Source organism: Arvicanthis niloticus, chromosome 17 (assembly GCF_011762505.2).
Source record: "Arvicanthis niloticus isolate mArvNil1 chromosome 17, mArvNil1.pat.X, whole genome shotgun sequence".
Lineage (NCBI taxonomy): Eukaryota > Metazoa > Chordata > Mammalia > Rodentia > Muridae > Arvicanthis > Arvicanthis niloticus.
The window spans coordinates 2,206,968-2,229,121 of NC_047674.1; the positions used below are offsets into that span (position 1 = coordinate 2,206,968).

Genomic DNA, 22,154 nt, shown 5'->3' on the forward strand with positions numbered 1-22,154 from the left:
CATCTATGTGGCAGAGGAAGGTAAATGTAAACACGACTTAAAGATCAAACAAGACACGGCACAGTTTGCTGTAAATACTTTACATTATTACAAGGACACAATAAAAAGAGGCTCTGCAGAGCAATGGATGGTAATTGGTCTCCAGTACAAGAAGGCTGTCCAAAAGTGGCCTTAATTCACAAAAATGATCAAAATGTGTTTAAAAATTGCAGAAGGCAATTTTCAGGGCATCCTATAATGTCAGCCAAAATTCAAAGTGTATTTCTTCTGAATGTAAAATTTAACAAATAAATACATGTTAAATACAGATTTGAGATTCAATCAGCAAAAGTAGACAACTAACTGCTTCCAACATGTAGCTGTCATCCATTTTCAGGGTTGTTTGCAAAGCCAGATAAACCACCACAAACCTTGTTCATATGTTTTATACTTGACATTTTCAGAAGCACCCTATTTCCAGTGTTTCTTTTATCCCCTTCACAAATATATTATTTTAAAATAATAACAACAACAAACATTAAAGGTGCTTTAACGTGACATTAAAATGGCCATTGGCACTGAAGAAACTCGGTGAACCACAGGTACTTGGCTCACGGTGCTGATTACAGATGGAACACCTAGCCCACAGGTAGCTGAGGGTGGCCCTTCTCTCTCGACACTGAGCTAATCTCCTAGTAACACACAGAGAAACAACTCAGGAAATCATGTTTCTGTACCTTCTCTCTCTGGGTCTGTGCTGGGAACATGGTGGGCTAACAGCCTGGGCACCAGTTGAGTATTTTGTTTTTTGTGCTTAGTTGGCTTGGATTCCTGAGGAAGTCAGAGTAGTCTTTGGGTCTCTGAGAGCTCACTTTTATTTTCTTCTACTTCCAGGGATCCTTAAACTCGGTGGAGTTGCATGGCTATGCTTTCAGAGAGTTATAACATTTTAGAGGACTCACCAAAAGCACCCGACCAAACAAAGCAGCTTACACGCAAAGTATAATGCAAAGAGAACAGAATGTACCACCATTCATGCTTGGTCCCCAGATGCTAGATTATTTATATACTGAAAGACAAACTAAACATAAAACCTACAGGCATTTTAAACATAGGCTCTTTAGGTGTTTGACTACAGAAGCTGATTCCACAGGCCGCCTCAGTGGTTTATGAAGGCGGATGATAACGGAACAGTCCCACAAGAACTATGTCCACCACATGGGGAACTACTACAGGACAACAGAAATGTTAGTGGGGTGAAATTCCAGCAGACGGAAGGGTATTTTCTGTCTCTGGCTGCTTTGGTCATGAATTGGAAACAAATAAGCTTCTGTTTTTGATCGGAACCTCTTGATTGTTCAGTATAGCTGCAGAAGCTGGAGAAACAGTCTCAATGACACTGAGTAAAAATGCCTCCACTGGGATGCACTCATGTTCTGTGCCCTGCGGATGTGGAAGGCCCAGGACCTAAGGGGTGATGGGAAATTCTTTTTGTGTGTGTGTGCTTTTTGTAGTATTGGTCTGATTGCTGCTCCAGAGGAGCAATTACAACTAACGTGGAATGGGCCTCCTCAGCACCCCACACCAATATAAGTATAGCCATCCTCTGGGTGAGGAGCAAGCTTGCTCCCTGCCCTCATGTGCATACACTAGTCTGGCATTTCCTATGAGATGGCAGGCAAGTTTTCCCCACCAAATTCTTTGTAGGAGGAAAATTCTTAAATAAGATGGTTTTTGGTTTAAGAAAGAAAGAACATGGAATGGTGAGCTGAAAAAGGATGGTTCTCTTATACAAGATACTCATCAGATCCATCTGTCTGATTCTCTCTTAGCCCTGAAGGTTCTGAACACAGGCCACTTAGAGACCTGAGTCTCCAGGAAGACAGGCTCACGTTTTGCTCTGTAATGATTGTCAGGCAACTCAGTGCTACATGAAGTAAATAGGAAGTGGCGTTTGGATGTACACTGGTGGTTTTCAGGAGGACACCTGGCTTCCTACTGAACCAGCCTTGGATCTGCTGGGTAGTATTTATTATGTATTTATTCTGATGCTATAGAAATTCCCAACAAACAGTAAAGCGTGTGACATCTGGCTCTCTAGGAAGGAGGCTGCTTTGGGAACTGCCGAGGAAAGCTGATGTTCAGTGTTCTGGGTATTTAACTTAGGTAGGCTGGCTTACTTTGAATTCAAGCCCTCATGGTGCCCTCTTTCTTGAGGCTTTGGGAAATCATCTAGCATGATGTAACTTGAATAACTTAGCTATTGCTCTTAAGATGGGTGTAAAGGATACAAAGTGGATTTACATAGACTGGTGTGTGGGAAGACTAGATGCCCAGGGCTTTATGGTAAACTGTTGTGTTCCAACATATTTTGGGGGAGAGGTTGGCTTACTAGCTCAAGAGAATAGGGACATTTTCAACCTGGACATGCCCACGAACAGTAGGCTTTCTGTCCTTAAAGGCCCCAAAGCCTTGCCAACAAGGTCATACAGTAGTATACCTGGCACCTGAGCATGCCGTCTCCGCTCACAGACTGTGCTCTGCCTTTTCAGGTCTGCGTGTTCCCTGTAAAGCAGGGAACCTCTGAGAAGACAGTCTTGTGTTTATAAGCCAATGATGAAGGCCTTTTTGTTCTGGCAAAGCAACAAAGTAACAAGAAGCCAAAACAAGAATAGAGAATCTGAACCTGCCATGGCAGAAATGAGAGGAAAACACTGTTGCAGGTCTGTTATAGCACCCCAGTCCTCGGGGTACACACATTGTATCTTACTAGTTTAACAGATGTTTGGGTGTTCTGAAATTCAAGAAGAGACTTCAATATTCTTGTTTGAGAATTCTTACAAGTTTGCTAGTGAGGAATCCAAACACTGGCGACCCACACTTAGATTGTTACTCAGTTTACCCGTGCTTATAAAAGGAAATGGGCTTGATTCCCACCCTCTCTGCAGTCTTGGTGAGTACCGTGCTGATTCCTCAGACAGCAGAGAAAGTAAGACAGTCAACTCAAACCCTTCAAACACCTGCTGTAGAGGCTTGAGATGTGCTGTCTTTGGTGCTGTGCAGCAGCAGGTCCCTCCCCAGCCTGAGGCTGGCTCCGCGCTCATTGGGCTTTTCCCTGGGTCTCATTGGTGTTGTCAGTGCTGTCTTCTGGGGACCCCTTTGTGGGATACCCACCCCTCATCCTGCTGCACTGTACTCTGCATCAGCATGCTTCTTAGGCTATTTCTCTCTTTCCCAAAGGATCCTAGTATAAAGTCAAAAGCCATGGCTACTTATCCAACTTCCTGCTGCTTTGATTCCCTTGAGTGCAGTGCAGCACAGTGTGCTGCTCAGGAGGCTCCCTCGGCAGGAACCATCTAGTCAAAGGCAGCACAAGATGATGTAAGTGTGTTCTCATTTAGGAAACATCAGCCCAGGTCAGGTTCTATTGTAGAACAGATCTCTTATGAGGTGGGGAACATTAGAGATCTTTACCTAAGGAATGCCAATAATTAGCACCAGACACAGAGGCTTTGGTTACTCTGCTTCTAGACTGAACACACGGGACCTCAAGTTCACTGGGTGGAAGACAGTGAGGGGAACGTCACTTGGCATGATGTCAACTCTGAGTGGGGTGCCATGTGGCTCCTGCTGCAGGGAGAGGCCCTGCCATTTCCTCAGGGCTCCTGGTGACACTGACAGAAAGTCCAGAATGTCCACTTTCCCCCTGGTTTAGGGAGCTGGTTCTTTCTTGTTTTGCCTCCCTGCAGGCCATCTGGGCAACTCATTGACAGACCCACTGTGTCCCAGCTCATTAGTCCTTGCCAGTGTAATGAATTATTTCACAGCAGGGTTATTTCTTACCATACCAGAAATTTGTCAGGTTAGCAAAGTGACTGTAATGCTGTTCCTGAATTTCATCTTTGCATTAGTAGAAGGCTGGTTTCTGGGCTAAGGGGGACATTTCTCATACTGACTTAGGGTGATGACATATAGTTGATTAACCATCTGTATTAGAACATGACTTTCAGAGGGGCATTTTATGGGAGCTTAAATCTGTCTCAGTAACTCCTAGCAGGGTGATCTTGCTGGCTTTTAAATCAGGGTCTTTCCTTATACAGAAATGACATTTTGGGTTCTCAAAAAAGTATTCTGATTTGACATGAAACTTATAAGTCCAGAAAAATATAAAGTAAAAAATCTAATAGAACATTCTAATGGTATAGTAAATCTGTTCATAAGAGGAAATACTTTATTTTCATGGTAAACTCTCATGCCACTTTAATGGTCGATTTTCATATAAAACCTTTGATTCCATCTACTGAAAGTATTGACATATAATAGAGCTGTGTCTCTGCACCTCTTTCTCAGCTGTGGTGCTGTTCTGAATGAGGGCTCTGACCTCCAAATAGGAAAGCCTGTCTTCCCATGACAATCACGTCTACTGACAAGAGCCAAGGAGAATGCCAATGGTGTGACAAACGGAGTGTGCTGAAAGGAAGAAGGCTCGGGCAGACAGCCCTTAGATGTCACTCTGCTTCAAGGACACATGGCTGTAGGACGGTGCAAACACACATTAAGATGATGTTCAGGTACACTTTTGCATAGCACGTGAGGATCACACTGCACAGCAGACCTGTCCTGCTGCATCTACTTGCTCTGTGCCCTAATCCTGGCGTGCAGCATGTTACTGCAACTGACATGCTTGCTTGACAACCACCTTAGCACAGTGCTGTGGTGACGTCAGAGGAGCTAGCTGATGGAAACAGTGGCTAATACAGAAGGGAACTTGGTTGTTTTAGGAAATTAACACAAGTTCAGTCTTAAGAAACTGTAAGACATGCACTGAATAACTCCAGGCCAGCTATGAATTAGGGAACCAACTCTAATGTCCCTGTTAAGTACTAGAAAAAGGAGAAAGAATCACATGGGACTTTCCCCTGTGGACCTGGTAGCAGGATAGGCTGAAAAAAGACCTAGTAATTCTTTATAGTCTTCCTAAGAAAATGGTTTTGAGAAGAGAGCTTAGATCACATGAAATCCACATCAAATGTGGCTGTGACAGAAAAGTTTTGTCTTTGACAAACAATGACCTCCTATTTCTCAGGAAGGTTTCCTGGTGACTCAAGGTAGACACTGCAGATGGAAGCCAGACTGCTCATGTTTGGCAGCCTTCTCCTTCATGCCCAGATTGCTGGCCTGAAGGGGTGCTAACGAGCACAGTCACGAGCAGGCCCACAACACTCCTGGTTAGTAAACTAAAGGCGGTGACCAGGCTCAAGTGTATCCACACCAGTGTTACCAGGGTACCGTTGTTTACAATTCTTATTCTTTTAAGCAAAGATGTCATAGAGTTTTGTGCATTTCTGCAGTCTCTTTTTCCCTAAATCAACTTGCAAATCAGAGCTGTATTTATATGTGCACTTTTGGGGTATGGATTAGCCTCCTAAAGTACATAATTCCAATAATTATCAGTGACAGAAGGGATGAATAAAATATGCTTCAAGCATAACAAAATTAACAGTAAGAATGTTTTGCATAAGCTTTCCTTAATGCATGTGCCTATGTTAAATTTAATACTCTGTATGACTGATATGATCCTGAAAGGCTCCCGATGAGTTAATCTTAAACTATACCTCTGCCTGCTCTGGGACAAAGAATAAAATAGAATTTAAATGTTGCAGATGTCATGATGTTTTGAAAAGCCTTTTTAATTTAAGCAAAGAGTTATGATGTGAATTGCAAATTCAAACAGCCTGGATGAGTGAGTATCAGTGCCATGTTCTCTGTACACCAGAACGCAGGAATTAAGCTTCACATCTTGTTCACAGAGGGTAAGCCAAGCCAGCCTCCTGTCCCTTGCTGGGCACAGACTGCTAAGTAGTAAGAGGCTGTTTCTTTTTCTCGTTCATACACAGAGTGTATTATAGTAGATTCAGTTGGATCCTGAGAGCCAGCAGATGCTTGGAGAGCAGGGCACTTTAACGTGAATGCCTGAGTTTGCACTTGGGTTGCCATGGTGTGTGTCATCAGAGGGCAGTTCTGCTTATTTACAGTATCTGACCCATGGGAGAGCTGTGTGGAGGGGAAGCTGGTTTGTGTGCTGCAGTGAATGGTGTGGGCAGGCTTGTTATGCCTTTACTTCAGTCTGCATGTATGAATCATTAAATGTGTATAAAATTATAAAATTAGCAAGGAGGCTGAAATGATGGATACGAGTCCTTCTTCTCTTCAGCAGCTTCTTTCAAAGACTGCCTATGCTCTACACGGCCAGGCAGGGAGGATGCCATCTCCCAGACACACTGATCCTGAGACAACTGTGCACAGACCATAGGGAAGGTCCCTGACACTGCTAAGACTGAGCTCAGCCACACCCTGATTTTACCTGACGTACATTAGCTACACAGGAGAGACCTTTAATGGTGTGCTTGCATGCCTGTGTGTTATCAGTAAGATTTCCAGGTAGTGGTTTTAGTGGAAAAGAAGAGATGGAGGTGTGGCTGTCCCTAGAGATTTTCTTCATTAACACTGACCCATCTATTTCGTTCACAGTGCCTTGCACTTCAGTAGATATATGTGGATGTGTTTGTAAATGTGAATCATGGATTCTGAAGACCCAGATACTGGTACAAGTAAAAAGAATTCCATTCTTGGATCGTCTCCTAGGATAAAGATACACAATTAGAACCATGCTGTTATTTCTGTGGACTTTGTATCTTTAGGAAAGTTTCCACTGGGCTCTGTAAACTCCTGAAAACTTCTTAGACCTTGTTAGGAAACTGAGACCCAGATACAGGGTATTCTGAAGGCTTAAATCTGGGAGGAAGGCAGGTACTCTTGTTTCTTCTCCCTGGTGAGCACTGGCTAACTGCTCTTTTTCAACCTGCCCTCCTGGTCACACATGCTTCCTGTCATCCCTGTCCTCTGCAATGTCCTGCAGAAGCAGCTGCCTCGGTACCCTGAGCTCTCTGGGAATTTTCCAGGCACCATTTTCTGTAGCCTGGACTGGGGAAGTAAAAGACAAAATGACACAGGAATATGATGTTCTCACCAGGCTTGTTCTGACAGGAAAGAAAGAGAAACCCTAGGAGGTCCAAGTGACTCCCAATATATGATTATATTTATAGATACAATCTCGCCTTGGCAGAGTGGAGAGCCAACTGTGGTGGGCACGTGTCCTGCAAGCATGCGCTATGAAGGCTGTTTATAGCACCAACCGGGGAGGGCCTGCAGCAGAAGACAGCAGCCCACAGGCTGTGCCTGGAGTAGAAAGCCTTGGCAGAACACCAATGGTCCTCGGTATTAAAGATAGACCTTTTACCTTTCCTGTTAGGCCTGTGCTTTTCTCTTTACAGTGGTATCAAATGGCAGGGTTGCTGTGGTTAGCTAATACAGCCCTGGGTAGGACTATTTATTTCTTGAATAAATTTGCCTTTAACATAGTTTAAAGTGGAACATACTTTAAAAACTCAGTTAATAAAAAACATAACCTTCAAAGATGGTTGCAGTAAGGTGGTATAAAGTTTGGGTGATTGAGGACAGAGTCCTGGTGACGGCTAGCCCTGGCTGGCACTATGTGATCTTCTTCTTGATGGCAGTGAGCTCTTTGTGAAGGTCGTTGAACTTTGGGCGGTTTTCAGGCTTGTAATCCCAACACTTCAGCATGATTGTAAAAATCTCCTCTGGACAGTTCTGTGGGGCTGACATCCGGTATCCTGAAGATTCAAGAGAAGAGTTGAGAGTTCAGAATGGTTGACTAAGGTCTAAATATCCACACGGGACATTACGCTGTGTGTAAATGTTAGTACCTTATGCAGTAAGTGAGGCAGAAAGCAAAGACCTGTGCCAGTCTCATCAATACCCCTCTGAGCATGCACACGTGGGTGACACACAATTACAGAGCCACATATTTGTCAGCGGGTTGGAAGGACGTTCTAGCATATACAAATGCCTATTTTAGTTGTTCTAAGAAGTAGCTTCCAGAATTATCAGACAGACAGAGCAGATGTAGAGGAGGTTTATACACACATTCAACAGTGAGTGGAGAGAACAGGCTGGTGTCTAGCAGCACTGGGGGCTTGTGCTCAGTGGTGTGTGTCCAGGGAAGGAAGGCAGGCCACCCCACACTCAGGATCCCCAAGTCCAGCTGGTCACAGAGGCAGTCATCTGAACATCATCCCTCTTGTTGGAAGCTGTGTCCCACACAAGCATGTGTGGGGTGCTACTGCCATCTAGTCACCCCCATCTCTATCTGGAGCATCCTGAAGATTCTTCAGATTATAGTTTCTCAGAATTCCTTCTGGAAACTAGAAGCATTTTCACTTGGAGAATTAAGAGATTTATCTGACATGGAGTATAACACCACTCAAAGGTGGTCTACCTTCTTTCACCTCAGTAAAAAAAGGGTAGACAAAGGGAAGCTCTCTCTTTCTGTGCTGAGAGCCAGCAGATGCACCTGACCTTTACTTACTGTGGTATGGCAGAACTGGTATGTTTACAGTTCACAATCAAGAACTGTGAAATTATGTTAGGAAGCAAATTGCAAAAACAAACACCCCAAATCCAAACAAACAGAACCAGGAATGCTTTAAGTAAGTTTACAATTGTGTTGTCATGGTCACAGCTATGCTTAGCTGCATGCTACCTAAGGGCCACAGGTCAGACAGGCTGCAAATGGCTGCTTCTGTTCCGTAGGAGCCATAGCAGCCATAGTATTCCAAAATAGTCTCCTCTAATGTTTTTCCTCTTTATTGTGTCCTAAACAGCACTGTGACTCTTCTCTCCCAGAGCTGGTGTGCGGAAGTGCCATGGCACCACTGTACTGGTGGATACCAACACGAGGCACCGAGGCTTTGGCTCACCTCTCTCCACTTGTTCTCGTGCTTGCTGGTTTGTCATTCCAGGGTACGGACAGACTCCTAGGCTGAAGGTCTCCCAGAGGAGGATGCCGAAACTCCACACATCACTTTCAGAACTGTATCTCCCTGAAAGGGAGACAGCAATCATAAGCAGGTGAGTCAATGGATGAGAGGACAGTGGCTATGAGTGTCAGCCTCCTGACAGCACAGTCAGGCATCCTCAGTGACCTCCCGTTCTCGGGACTTGTGTTAGTCCAGGCCTAGTAATGTTAACAATTAATGGAGTCTTCAGGAGGCTAGCTCAATTATGAGCTATAAATGGTTCTCCCCTTCCTCAAGAACAAGAATTCAGATTATGTCCTCTGTGATCTGTGGACGAGATGGTTAATCTCTGTGTGTGTGTGTGTGTTTGTGTACTTGCACACGTGCATGTGTGCATGAATTTGCACACATCAGTGTATAGGAGATTAAATGAGTCAGATTCCTACAGTTTGGTCTTCTGCCTGGCATTTTCTTTCCAGTAAAATTACAAACAAACTTAAAGCATTAAGGAAAGTTTCTTAATTTCAATTTCTTTACTCATCACTGTTTGCAGATATTCTTACATGCTCAAAGGTCTCATTTTCTCCACTGATAGTTTCATTTGCAGAAAATACATTTCTCCATGTGGTCTCAATAGACTGGAAATTAACATAGCTGTCTGATAAAAACAGATTCTTCAAATTACATGCTGTCTTGTTTTGTCAAAGTATCTTGGTGCACCTGTTTTATTGAGATACATGAGCTGAACTCTTAGGAATGTTTTTGGTCGCCTTCAGCAGAAGCATAGAGATAAAATCCCACCCAAGAAGCCTTCTGGAGATGGATATGAAATCAGGGAAGCAGAAACGTCACTCTCAGTCTCTAACACATGGTGCATACATACTGTCACAACTAAACTCCACCTGCAGTAATGTTGATGGCTTTTTCTTTCTGTTTTTGAAGGGAGGTCTCATGTGGCCTAGGCTGGCCTTCAACTCCAGACACTCCTACCTCTGCCTCTCCAGTGCTGGGTTATTCAGACCTGCCTACCTGTGTCTCTCCAGTGCTGGGTTATTCAGACCCTCTTACCTCTGCCTCTCCAGTGCTGGGTTATTCAGACCTGCCTATCTCTGCCTCTCCAGTGCTGGGTTACAGGCATGTGTCACCACACACAGCTTGAAGGTCTTGAACCATAGCATTTCCTATCAGTCTGCTACCCCAGGACCTGTAAATGCCACTGCTAGAAACCTGTCACATTCCTCTAAAACAGAATGGCCTCTTCCATTTTGGGAGAGAGTAAAATGGCCTGAGTCTGCCTGTGCTCGGTGCCATCCTCAGCCTGCAGCGCTCACCCGTTGTCAGCTGCAGCTGTGGGAATCAGCTTCCAGCTTAGCTGTGAGGTAATTATGGACATTTCCAGTGCTGTTGCCTTGGGAAAATTACTTTTCTTCTCTACACATCAAGTCTTTTCATGAAATTCATTTGGTGGCTAAAGGTTAAGGCTAAATTTGTAAAGAACTTAACTTATATAAACTTACATTTTATGTGGTGAAATGTTATCCAGTAGAGATCAAGAAAGGCACCTTGTAAACAGATCTCACTTGGGCTATGCCACCTGCCTGACCTTTGAACCTGGCTAATGTCATCATTGCTGAGGGCACTGTGCTGCTCTTTCAATCCTCTGACCCTCATGGTACCCAGTGGGCTGGAGAGAAGGCTCTAAATTTACCTAAGCATAGAGGAGGAGGCGTCTTGTCCAGGCCAGGTAGCCATGGAAGCAGAAAATTCTGAATCCTTTCATTCCAGGGTCTCAGTAGTTACATCACACCATTCAACTGAGAGGAATTTCTGCTTAGTTATGTTGTAGGCTCCACTATCATCTCCAAACAAGCAGGTGGCCAATGGTTAACTTATTAAATAAGTTTTGAGATTATAATTACAACATTCTCTCTCTACTCCACCCAAACCCTCCTATATTCCCCTTCTGACGCTCCTCTTTTGTCACCAATTGTCATTGCATGCATGTATATACATATATATTTCTAAATGTAACCTGTTCAATCCAGTTACTTGTATGTATGCTTTCAGGGGTGACCTATTGGTGTTCTCTTCCCTAGGAAAGACCCCTTATCTCACTCCCTGCTGGAAAGCCTTTTCAGTAATGGACAGAGAGATGACTTCATTTCTTAGTTAAAGATCATAAAGTTTATAAACACCGTACTTTTATTGAAAACTGGACTGAGGGTAGAAGAGATATATGCCCTATTGTCTGAGTGTACTGCCTTGTAATTGCTGGGGAGTGCAGAGCATTGAGTGTGATGCTTCCTGTTTGTTTTGTTTCTTGATACAATGTGACTAACCGGTCTCCTGCTGCCATATCTTCCCTGCCAGGACAGATTATGTCCCCCTGGAAACATAAGCCAGAAATAAACTCCTTCTCTCTTGAGTTAGACACTCCCCCCCACCCCCCCCACCCTCGTGTCAGGGAATCTTACAGAGCAGGGTATCTTAGAGGAACTAAGATCGACAGTCACATCTTACACCTCCATGGCTGGAAACAATGTCTGCCTGGAGAGAATTTGATGGCTAAAGATGGGGGTGGGGGCAGGTATGGTACTCTTTAATATTGCCTGACTCTTTAAAAATGTTTTAAGTAACACTAAGAACACAGCTTAATCCAACAGACCTAAGCCAACACTTGTAGAAGATGATCTTTGGACACAGGACTGTTTTTATCTCCCTGACCTTTTAATGGGAGACCTGGACAATATTCCAGCAGCCTGAGGCAAGCGTGAAGATCAGTGGGGAAGAAAAGGATGTGAAGTAAATAAAAACCTGAAGTACAACAAGAAGTAAGGACTTTTCATGAGATAATTGCTATTTTCAACCCTGTTGAAAGAAGCAAAAACAACTACAGGGCCCCAAAGCCAATCTTCCATAATAAACTCTGTGAGAACTTACATGGCTCTTCAGGGTGACCCTGAGGCTGTGTCTTTCTCAGGCACTTCCTCTTGGACTGGGCAATTAATACTCAACTACACTGTCATCTGTGTCTACAGTCTCTTCCTCATCACCTAAATTCATCTGCATCTTACAAAGTCCTTATCAAAGGCAGCTAAAACAGTGTCCCTAATTGTCAACCAAAGAGCTTCTTACTTGTCCTTTTTACTTAAAATACGTTACATCTGTCTGGTCCACGTGTCTGAAGTTAGTCCCTACATTCATAAATGTAGGCTGGTAATCATTAAAGCACAATGTGATCAGAGGTCCATATTTACTAACCATACCACTTAAATCATGAGAAAAAATTCAGTCACAAAGTTTTTTACAAATGTTTGTATCTAAAGAAAACTTCTGTGCAAATACAAGAATTTTAGTCTTATCTTTCATCCAGCAATCGCTTCTTTTAGTAATAGAGCCCATAAGGAGTAGCATCCACTTCAGAGAAGAATCCTGTGGGATATGACAGGGATTCCGCTGGACCCTAGGTTGGTTTATACAATCACTAGAAAGCTCACAAAAGCCCCTCTTGCTGGCAGGAGGCATCTGACTCAGCCTCAACAAGCCAACTACACTCAGATCTTTACTTAGTAAAAATTTGGTGGCTCCTCAAGAAGTTACACTAGTTTATAACTAGAATGATGGGTTACTGGGTATAGATAACACCCTTGTATGAAAACCCAGTACTAACCCACAGATAACAACTGTGATAACAAGCACTGACTCCCCTGTGTTTGTTGTCTTCTAAGTTTCTTACAATAGAGATATTTTTTAAAAAAATTCAGTGGAAAAAGAAAACCCCGCCTCTGTATTTTTTTAATAAAAAATACCCACTTCTCTCTTTACTCAAGAGTTATAGGAGTTCCATAGACAGAGGCTGAGCCCAGGATTCTGCAGACTGAGAGACTTGAATGACAGTATTTAACCTTAGATGAGATTACTGGACCAGTTATAAGACATTCAAACCAATGGGCCAGAGCCACAGCAACAGCTGATGTACAGCTGTGCAGGTAATCACATTCTGCACAGTAGAATTCTCAGATGTCTAGTCATGTTCATTGACTATTTTAGCCTACCAGTCTCACATGTAAGAACACTTCTGTCTTTCTCCAAGAGCAAGGTAAGGCTAAGTACACTCGTTTGTTTGGTGTTGCTGCTCAAGCAGTTCCAGTTCGGATGCTGTCCTACCCCAGCAACGCCTGTGAGTGCTTCTGGAGATACAGGCCACATTTACCCAGTCTATTCATACCATAATTAAGAGCTTCCGGTGCTGTCCATTTAATGGGAATCTGCTTTAAGCCAGAAGATGAATACACTCCACCGTCTTCTTGCCGAGACATTCCGAAGTCACTAATTTTCAGAGTATTATTTTCACCTACCAGGCAGTTCCGTGCAGCCAGGTCCCTAGGTTATAACAAGATGCAGAAAACACCCGTTAAAACAGGTTGAAAGCGGCGTTCACATTTATGACTTCCACACTCTGCATTTTCACATCTGCAGTGTATTTATAATGAGGTGAAGAATGCTTGTGATTTACCAGACTCCCCATCAATTCCGTCCTAGGTAAAAATCACCCCGAATATTTGCATATGGAGCAGGACACATGCTAGTTTCTAGTTTCTAGACAGATTTCCATTTAAATAGGAAAGCTTCAGATTCTCTGTTAGAGAAAGTCACAGAGGAAAGGCTAAGAGCATTTGACATTGTCTCTCTGCTAGGGCAGCACTGCCCCAGAGCTGCTGAGAGAAAAGACTGTCATCTACTGTACACAAAGTGACTCAGTCACAGTTGCTCCTGAGTACCTACAGTGTGGTCAGTGTGACTGAGAAATGGAATTTTCTTTTTGTATAAGTAGAGGCTTGTGGCTACAGTAAGAGACCATCTCTAGAGCCTCCCTAAGAAAGGGAAAGGCTGGGGTGGTGGTGAGATGAGCAGGTGAAGCTCTCATGGTGACTTGGCTCTCTAGTCCTCAAGGTTATACCCTACTCACCACAGGCTAAGACATATGGCTAACAGAGTAAAGTCCCTTTCCTAAGACAAGTGGGGAGATGCAGCAACCAGATCCATCTAGAAAGCAAGTTGTGGGTAGGCGTATGACCATAGGACATGCTGTATGGATCTAAAAAGCTTGTATAAAGGGACAGATTCAGAGGAGTCAAAGACCCGAGGGAAAGATGTGTGTTAGAGATGGTTTCCACCTAATATGCCTTATCTCCACATTAGGAAAAGAAATGCAGAGTTTAGCTGAATGTTTGGCCACATGGTTTAAAACATGAAGCTTTCCTGTGTCCTCTGCAGTTAGGTGCAACTGTGCTGGACAGTGAAAAGGCAGTTTAACTGTGTTCAGTGTCTGAGCAATTAATTGTTGTATTCCCCTCTCCCTTCTGCTAGCCTGAACAAGGACACAATAAACAGGAAGGTGTGAGCAGAGGCACCAGAATAACTCCCTTAAAACAGCAGGAAACAAGGAGCCTGGGTTACTTATGAGTTCTAGAGAGCTGCCAGACATGTCCTGGGACTGGATTTGTTATATGAGAAGGTTTATACTATTGAAGTGGTTTTCATTGAACTCGTGTGTGTGCTTATAAGAATAAGCTCTAGATACAGTGGTAAACTGGATTTGGATGCCGTGAGTGACAGAGGAGAGCTAAGAAGGGCTTCAGCACACAGGAAGTGCCCATGCACTGGATGCAGTGCAGAGGATGCTTACAGGAGTCCATGTGCAGGGTGTGGGCTGGGGTATAATGAGGAGGGAAATGTGACCATCACAGATGTGAAGCTCTTGAAAAGCACACGAATCCTGTCCAGACAAGAATGTGGCACACAGAAGGCACTCAAGAAACATGTCATGAATGGATAATATCTTATATAAATGTTTCAGGCTGAAGATATTCATTCTGGTTTTTCATTTTAAATTATTTTCTCCTAAGTAAATAGCTGGTTTCTTTCTACCTACTTGTCTTTGTAACACATATATAAGAATTAATTTTGGAAAGTCTTGAGTCATATCTAAAGTTGCTTTGTAAGAAGAGGTCTTTTTGGGCCTGGCTGGCTTTGAACTCATTTGATGCTCTTGTCCTGACATCCCAAGGGCTGGGGCTCCAGGCATGCACTATCATGCCAGCTAAGTCTGATTTGTGTTTCAGCAACAGACACATAATCATCTCACAGGTGATACTGTTTCCTAATGGTATTCAATTAACCTTGCAATTACTGAACACAATCATGAAATAATATTTTCCCTTTTTAGCAGGTAACTTGGCTGGCTGTCCCTACAGCCATTCACAAAGAAGCTTAAAGCGCTTTGCTTTGCTGATTTGCTGGGACTAGTTCTATTCATCAGATCAAGTCTCACAATAGAGAACCATGGAGAAAGCCCAAGTTAAAAACTGAATCTGACTCACTGCCCAGCTTTTAACTGTGACAGCTCACCACACACTCCCACTGGGGGAGTTCTTGCCAAGGATCCAAAGGATGTGACAGGGAATGGCTGGCTTATGATTCCTTCATCTGTAGGAAGCTGCTATCTAAGTCTTCTTGGGGACTCCAGGCCTTCCCCATGGAAGAGTTGGCTATAACACATTGGGTTCTGCTACTTAATGGCATACTAAGCTATGTTTTGCTTATCTGACAAATATTACTTGGCAGGATTAGGAGGGACAATGTTTATAAAGTAGCAGCACACAATAAATACAGTATCAACTCAGTAAGCTACTGTTATTTTTTTCCTTCTTGTTTATAGGTTAGCAGTGTCACTGTTGAAACTACTACTGTTACAAGAGGCCCTGCCTGGAACAACATACGTAAATCATTTTCCAAAACAAGGCGATATGCAAGTACATCATAATCACAAAGAAAAGGGGCAGCACCCGCAAGCATGCTTGCAGAGATAATCAATGGTGTTTACATATGTCCACAGGCTGGGACATTTTCTTGAATCACTGAAAGAGTAAACATGTTAAATCTCTCATCTGGTTTCTGGAGGTGACACTGCAGGTCTTACTGCAGTGCTTCCCTGCTGTATGAGAACACTGCACATTGAAGTGGGATCCAGATGGGGATTGGTACCTGTCTACTGACCAGGTTCAAACCAGGCCACATGTCATTTGTGGTATTAGATTTCATGACCTGTCTCTTTTTTCCTTTACTTTTTCTGGGGATGAGGAAGAAAATGTTTTTAGTATCTTCCTAAGAGTAATCAAGTCTGACTCTGTGGTTAGAAATCACGGAGATGATGTGTTGGAGATTTTCAAGAGGCTGTGGCTGTATAACCCAGAGGATCCACTTCTCATGTTACATTTGCTTTGAAGAGAAAGACTACACAGCATATTACATTCTGAATCCAGATAGTCTTCAAAACCCACATTTTGAAGCTTTGTTCTCTTACAGCAGTAAGATCATAATGCATTCCCCTACTGATTACAACCAAGACCACCAGGTAAGCTAGTTAAAGGAACAAAGATTTTTCAGGATTCACGAATGTGATTCTGGAGTGTGATAAAAACTTGGAAAGGCAGCCCAGGTGTTTCCTCTCCCTTCTTTTGCAGCTTCCTCCAAAGCAGGCACAGAATGGGCACCTGACCCAGAAATGAAAACTCCGACGGAGGCTCTGTGTTTGTACCAAAGTGATACTTACAGACTAGTGCAGGGAATGTAAGAAAATATAGGAGAGGCTCCCCTGATTCACATGTAAGCATGCATGCCTGGCCCAAGTTACTGTTTTGTAGGACACTCCAACACTTACTTAGATAACTAACATTTAAATCACTACAAGATCTAGGGTTAATAGACCTTGTTGGCTAACAGCAATCAAAGCAGAATTTTAGTCTGGACCTAACAATATTTTGTGGTAATGATTCTGCTCTGCAGCATGCTATGTCAGGAACTCTGAGTCTGGACACAACAGTAAGACTATAATTCAAATTGCTTAACAGGTCAAAACTTTTAAGTATGCATAGGCTTATAATTCATTTGGTGGCATGTAACATAGCAGCTGGGAAGGCCTTGGGTTCATTCAACAGCATCCTACCCAGCCTCAAGTAACTAGTCTTGATTCTAAATGTAAAAGGGAAATGTAATCAGCAAACACCAATCATGGACAACTAGGAAAAAAAAACTTCATGGCAACCATAAGATAAAACACACTTGCATGGAAAAGCAAGAATTCTTGGCAGAAATATAGAAATATTTAAAAAAAAACCCAGAAATATTACAACTTAAACATACAATATCTGAAAAAACAAAACAAACACTTGTCATGTATATAGTGGACTCAGCCCAACATTCAACACACTTAAGGATAAACAGGCAAACTACAGAACACAAAGAAAACAGAAAAATATGGACAGGGTTTCAGGAACTTCCAAAATAATAACCAAAACATGAAAATAGAGATAGGAAGCACAGAATAATACAGATAAGTAGATAAACACAACGATGAAGAAGGGTATGTGCATGCTCAAGGATGTCTGTGATGTCCTGTAACACGGAACCCACACCTGGCACCTACATCAGGCCACGATCCTGGGGCTGGAGAGGTCATAGGAGAGCCAAGTCCTAATCACTTATCATTCTGTCCACAGATTAATATTCCTCTCAGTCCTCATCAGAAAATCTTCTAGTAGATGGCAACCAACACAGACCCCCAACTGCCCGAGTGTGGAGAAAAACAGACTGTGGAATGCTCAGCCCTACATGGGATATTTTATCCCACTCCTATAATAGAAAATGATTTAAATCCTGGCCTAGAGTTTCTACCCTGCCTTTGGTTATTGAGTTCCTGGATAAAAGACACACAGCCCTTGTATTTTAACATGCCGTACACAGCACAGTAGCTGGGTAGCTGCCTACCCTCCATGCTGTTAGAATCTACTTTCCTGGCAATAACCCCGAGTTATTACTTACTGTTTTCTATGTTCCATCTGGGCTGCTCTTAACTTCAACTGGTCAGCACTCAGGGCCACATTTTTATGGCTCGGATAACACATGGTGTCTTCTCCTTCCTCCTCTCCTGCACCTTCTTCCCACTTCCTTGTTCTCCTCTCTCTAAGCACAGGAAACCTAAACCCCACCTATGTCTTTTCTGCCCAGCTACTGGCTGTTGGCATCTTTATTCACCAATCACAATTTATGTGCAGACTCTCTTGTCTCTGGGTCAACCAAACGTGGGTGCTCCAAATTAGCATTAGGCCAACCCACTTTTTTGTCCATTTTAAAAAGGCTCTTTTCTCCCAAACACAAACTGAACATAATTATAACACTTATGCAAATTATAATGTATGATATACACTTACAATGTCCAGTCTAAAATGAAGTATTTTATCATCTATCCTATCTTAATAAGTTTATAATTCTATACCTCAATCATGTTTGATTTTAACTTGTATTGCCATCTGAAAGCCATCCTTTCAAATCTAAAACATCTTCAATGCTAAACGATTTAAAGTTTAATTGTGAGACTATAACTATTTAGTCTTCAACCCTATTAGAGATTTAAGAAGAAATATATATTTGAGTATGCAGGAACACAGCTTCCAAAATTTAAACAATTGTCAGAGACAGTCGACTGCCTGGACAGTCCCCAGTACTCCATATAAAAGTGGAGCATATGTCTTCAGCCTTCTGGTCCAGAATATCTGACAGACCTTAAGTGAAACAGGAATTATGAAGGTCTAACTGATCCTGTCTTGCCAGAGATTAGTAGTTGACTATCTTGCATCTGTTTGTCCTTTTTGGACAGCATTCTGTCTGTAAATGAAATTAGGGCATTGGCCAGTGGCTAGGTTGTTATAACTGAAGAAATTCCATTTGGAGGTCTTGATGCTCATCTCCTTTGAAGTGGAATGAGGGACTGTCAAGAGCAGATCTGTCTTGTTATCAAAACATCTTTTAATAATGAAATGACTTTAAATGCCATATTCTGTGTATCTCTGATGCTTGAAGACCATCTATCTACATAATATCACAACTGAATTGTTAAATATTGATTATTTTTAGCTACTTACTGTTTGAATAACCTTGAAAACATTTTATTGTAATTAATTAAATTAGAATACAATATGACCATGAGTTTCACTCTTAACTTGCATTACTTAAATATTCTAAACAGCTTGGAATAAGAGCAGCTACTGAAAGGACTGGGTCTAACCTTTATATTCTTAAATGAGTTGCATAAGTGCAATGCCAATCTAAGAGTAACAAAATTAATTTTAAATTTTATATCACTATATAAAGAGTTATACCAATGAAAACCTTAAACCTGTATCAATATATACATTTTTGAACCAATGTAAAAAATATAACTTTAATTATATATCAAAATATAATGATTTCTTCCAATGTAAGATAATGGTTATAAAATGCTTTGAGAGTAAATTTAATAATTTATCCCTATTTGTCTAATTTTTTATTATGTTACTATATTCCCCTTTTTTCTTTTCCACTCCTTCTCTTTCTTAAGAAAGAAGGATAGAGAAGAGGAAAGGAAAAATAGAAATCCCTGAGTCTAAGCTCTCTATTTAGTATCCTCCCTGTCCAAAACTATAATTATTTGTAACTAATCCCTTAAAATGACAACATATCTATAATTTATAAAATAACCAAAACCAGACTATAGAATGCTCAGCTGTAAATAGGATTTATTTATCACACTCTGTCTTCCTAAAACTCAGGGACCTTTGGAAAACAGAGAGGCTGTAAATTCACAGGCAGCAAATCACTACAGGAAACACCCACACACACAACCTTTGTGAACTCCAGATAAATATCAAACAAGTACCTGAACACATCCTTAAGCACCGAAATCTATAGAAAATATTTAAAAATCTTAAAATGAACAGGGACAATGAATATGAAATGAAAATGTTTCAAGTGATTGTAGATTTCTCAAAACAAATGATGGCAGACAGAAGACATCTTTAATTTGTTGTTGGAAATTCCTTAAATTGACTCACAGCCTTCCTATTCTCTATCAGCATATTATCAAGTGCATTCGTCACCTCAGGAAATCCAACAGTTACAGACACTGTTGGATAAGAAGAACTAAAAGAATTCAGTGGCAGCAGATCTACCTTACCAGAAACGCTAGAAGTGTGTGAAGCCGAGCAATGTTGGAAAATAATGCCAAAGGGCAGAGGGAGCAACACTGAGACCCAGGGAAAGGAACACTGCTCGTTCAGCTCGGTTTTCTAGAATAAGTCTGAATAGTGAAACCAACTGTAAAGGCCCTGCCTTACCAGGATTTCAGTGTCCATGTGAATGTTAGATGTGGGCTACCAAGAAGATGGCTCAGTGGCTACGAAGCCTGCCTAGTCTGATCCCTGAGACACACAAGGTGGAGTCATAGAACTGGTTCCTGAAAGCTGTCCTCTGTCCTCTAGGTACTCCATGCTCCTCCCCCAAATAAACAAATGTGACACATGGGACAGTCACCATGCTAAGGGGAGGTGTGCAAGTGAACCCGGATTGTAAGTTTTTTTTCTCCTTAGGTGAAAGCGCATCACATTACCTGTAAGACTGGAAAGGGTTTGTTACTGATTCTATAAGCAAACCCCACAATTTTCCAAAATTGCCATGAAAATCTAAATAGCTTCCCATTTGTGAGTGAAAGTCAACTTGGTATCAAACCTTCCCCAAATACTGCTGCCAACACTCCTTAGAATACGGAGTTTTCAATCTTGATCTTTTAAGTCCCTTTCCTTGAATTTCTTGCAGCATCGGTTGTGTCGCTGTCTAGTTGTTCTAGCAGTAGAATAATGCAAAAAATGCACACACTAGGCTTTACAGGTAATGTGATGCTCCTTAACCTAAGGAGAACACTTTCTTTCACACACTCATGGAAGACATAATATCAACACAACTTTTGAAAACTATAGAGAGTTACTAAGTCATTTTATAGGATCTGCAAATCGTGAACATCAAAGTCTTGAACAGAGAAACAAACATAGCAGGCATGACTAGCAGTGTAAGATTGAGGGAAGGTAAACAGCATATTTCAGGGACTGGATGAGAGAGCATGATGTGGGCTCTGATGGAAGTTAATCTGGGCTAGTAGTCAAGGGCACAATAGAACATTTGATGGGAATGAAAATGCACATATAATGCCTCAAAAGCTGGCATGTTGTATATCCTACTGCATGTATCCTATAGCAGGAAGTCCTCTTCCCAGCAGCAGTGGGGGGTTTGCATGGGGTTTCATAGTCTGAGAAACATGGGTTTTTGGAAATATCTTGAATGAAGTACTGCCCAACAGCCATTGGAAAATATATTCGGGTCATTTCCTAGCATAGGCAGGTGAACCTATGGTGGACAACAGGAGAATTTCTAGCTGGCCAAGTACAACTGCAAACTCCATACACTCTTTTCTATTACCTAGAAAACCACAGGAGTTCAGGAGAGCTGAAAATAGATTCTGAAATATCAAATCCACAACCACTAACATCCCAAAGGCACAGAGGGACTCATCTTGTATTTAACTACTGTAGTTAGTCTAGGTGGCTCAAAGCTTTATGAAATGGGTTCTTCCTCTGAATAGTCAGAGAAAACATTGTCAGTGTGACCTGTTTCCCACCATCTGTGGACTGCACTGTGACAGGAAATACTGACTTTCTAGAGTCATCTCTGGCATAAATTTTAAACAAATACTGATTCATGGTTAAACCCTTTAATAGTCTAGCCAGGTGTAGGGGTCATGTTAGAAGGCATTGATGAGTAGAAAATGTTTAACTCCCTTTAGTTCACAGAGATGTCAGATTTCAATGCTGATACACACAAGTATCTTACACACATGTGTTAGAGACCAGCAGCCATCACAGGCCACAGTGAGCAACACTGTGAGGGCCATCTCCCCAGGTCACAGCAATACACCTAACAGACACCTGGAAAAGTGACTTAAAAACTTCACTCACACTTATTCTGAGGGTAGGGAAGACACAGAATGTATATTCCTAGGTAACAATAACAAATATCACACACAGTGTTAATCATTCACTAACTTACAACACAGTTTAAAATGCTGCCCAGAAAACAGATGGTTTAAGGTGGACAGAGTGATTTTATGTTGCCTAAAGGATTCCCAAGAAGTAGCAGAATTAGTGACACCCAAAGCACAAGATAAAATACAATGGACCCATGGCAGCATCTCATGGAAGTGTAGGGCTGTGGGGGCCAAGTGCACAGCCGCCACAGTGACTGCCCAGGTTCTGGAATAACTCTCTATGTGGGAATGCAAATCATTTTGGGACTAACAGCTGGGCTTAGGTGATTATTTAATGGTGGCGATAGTCTAAGCAAAACAATTTATTTGCAAGCAAACTTTTG

At 42.1% G+C, this 22,154-nt stretch overlaps 1 protein-coding gene across 5 annotated transcripts in view; it reads right to left on the minus strand.

The window, feature by feature from the left end:
• Positions 1-64: 64 nt before the first annotated feature.
• Fer (FER tyrosine kinase) overlaps positions 65-22,154 on the minus strand; it is a 287,416-nt gene continuing 265,326 nt past the window's right edge. For all 5 annotated transcript variants that reach the window (XM_076914665.1, XM_034521355.2, XM_034521354.2 and 2 more), the window contains 3 exons: positions 13,087-13,241; positions 8,820-8,942; positions 65-7,673 (listed from right to left, as the gene is read on the minus strand). In XM_076914665.1, coding sequence (XP_076770780.1) covers positions 7,531-7,673; positions 8,820-8,942; positions 13,087-13,241 — 421 coding nt within the window. In that variant the 3' untranslated portion in view covers positions 65-7,530. The remainder of the gene's footprint in view (positions 7,674-8,819; positions 8,943-13,086; positions 13,242-22,154) is intronic.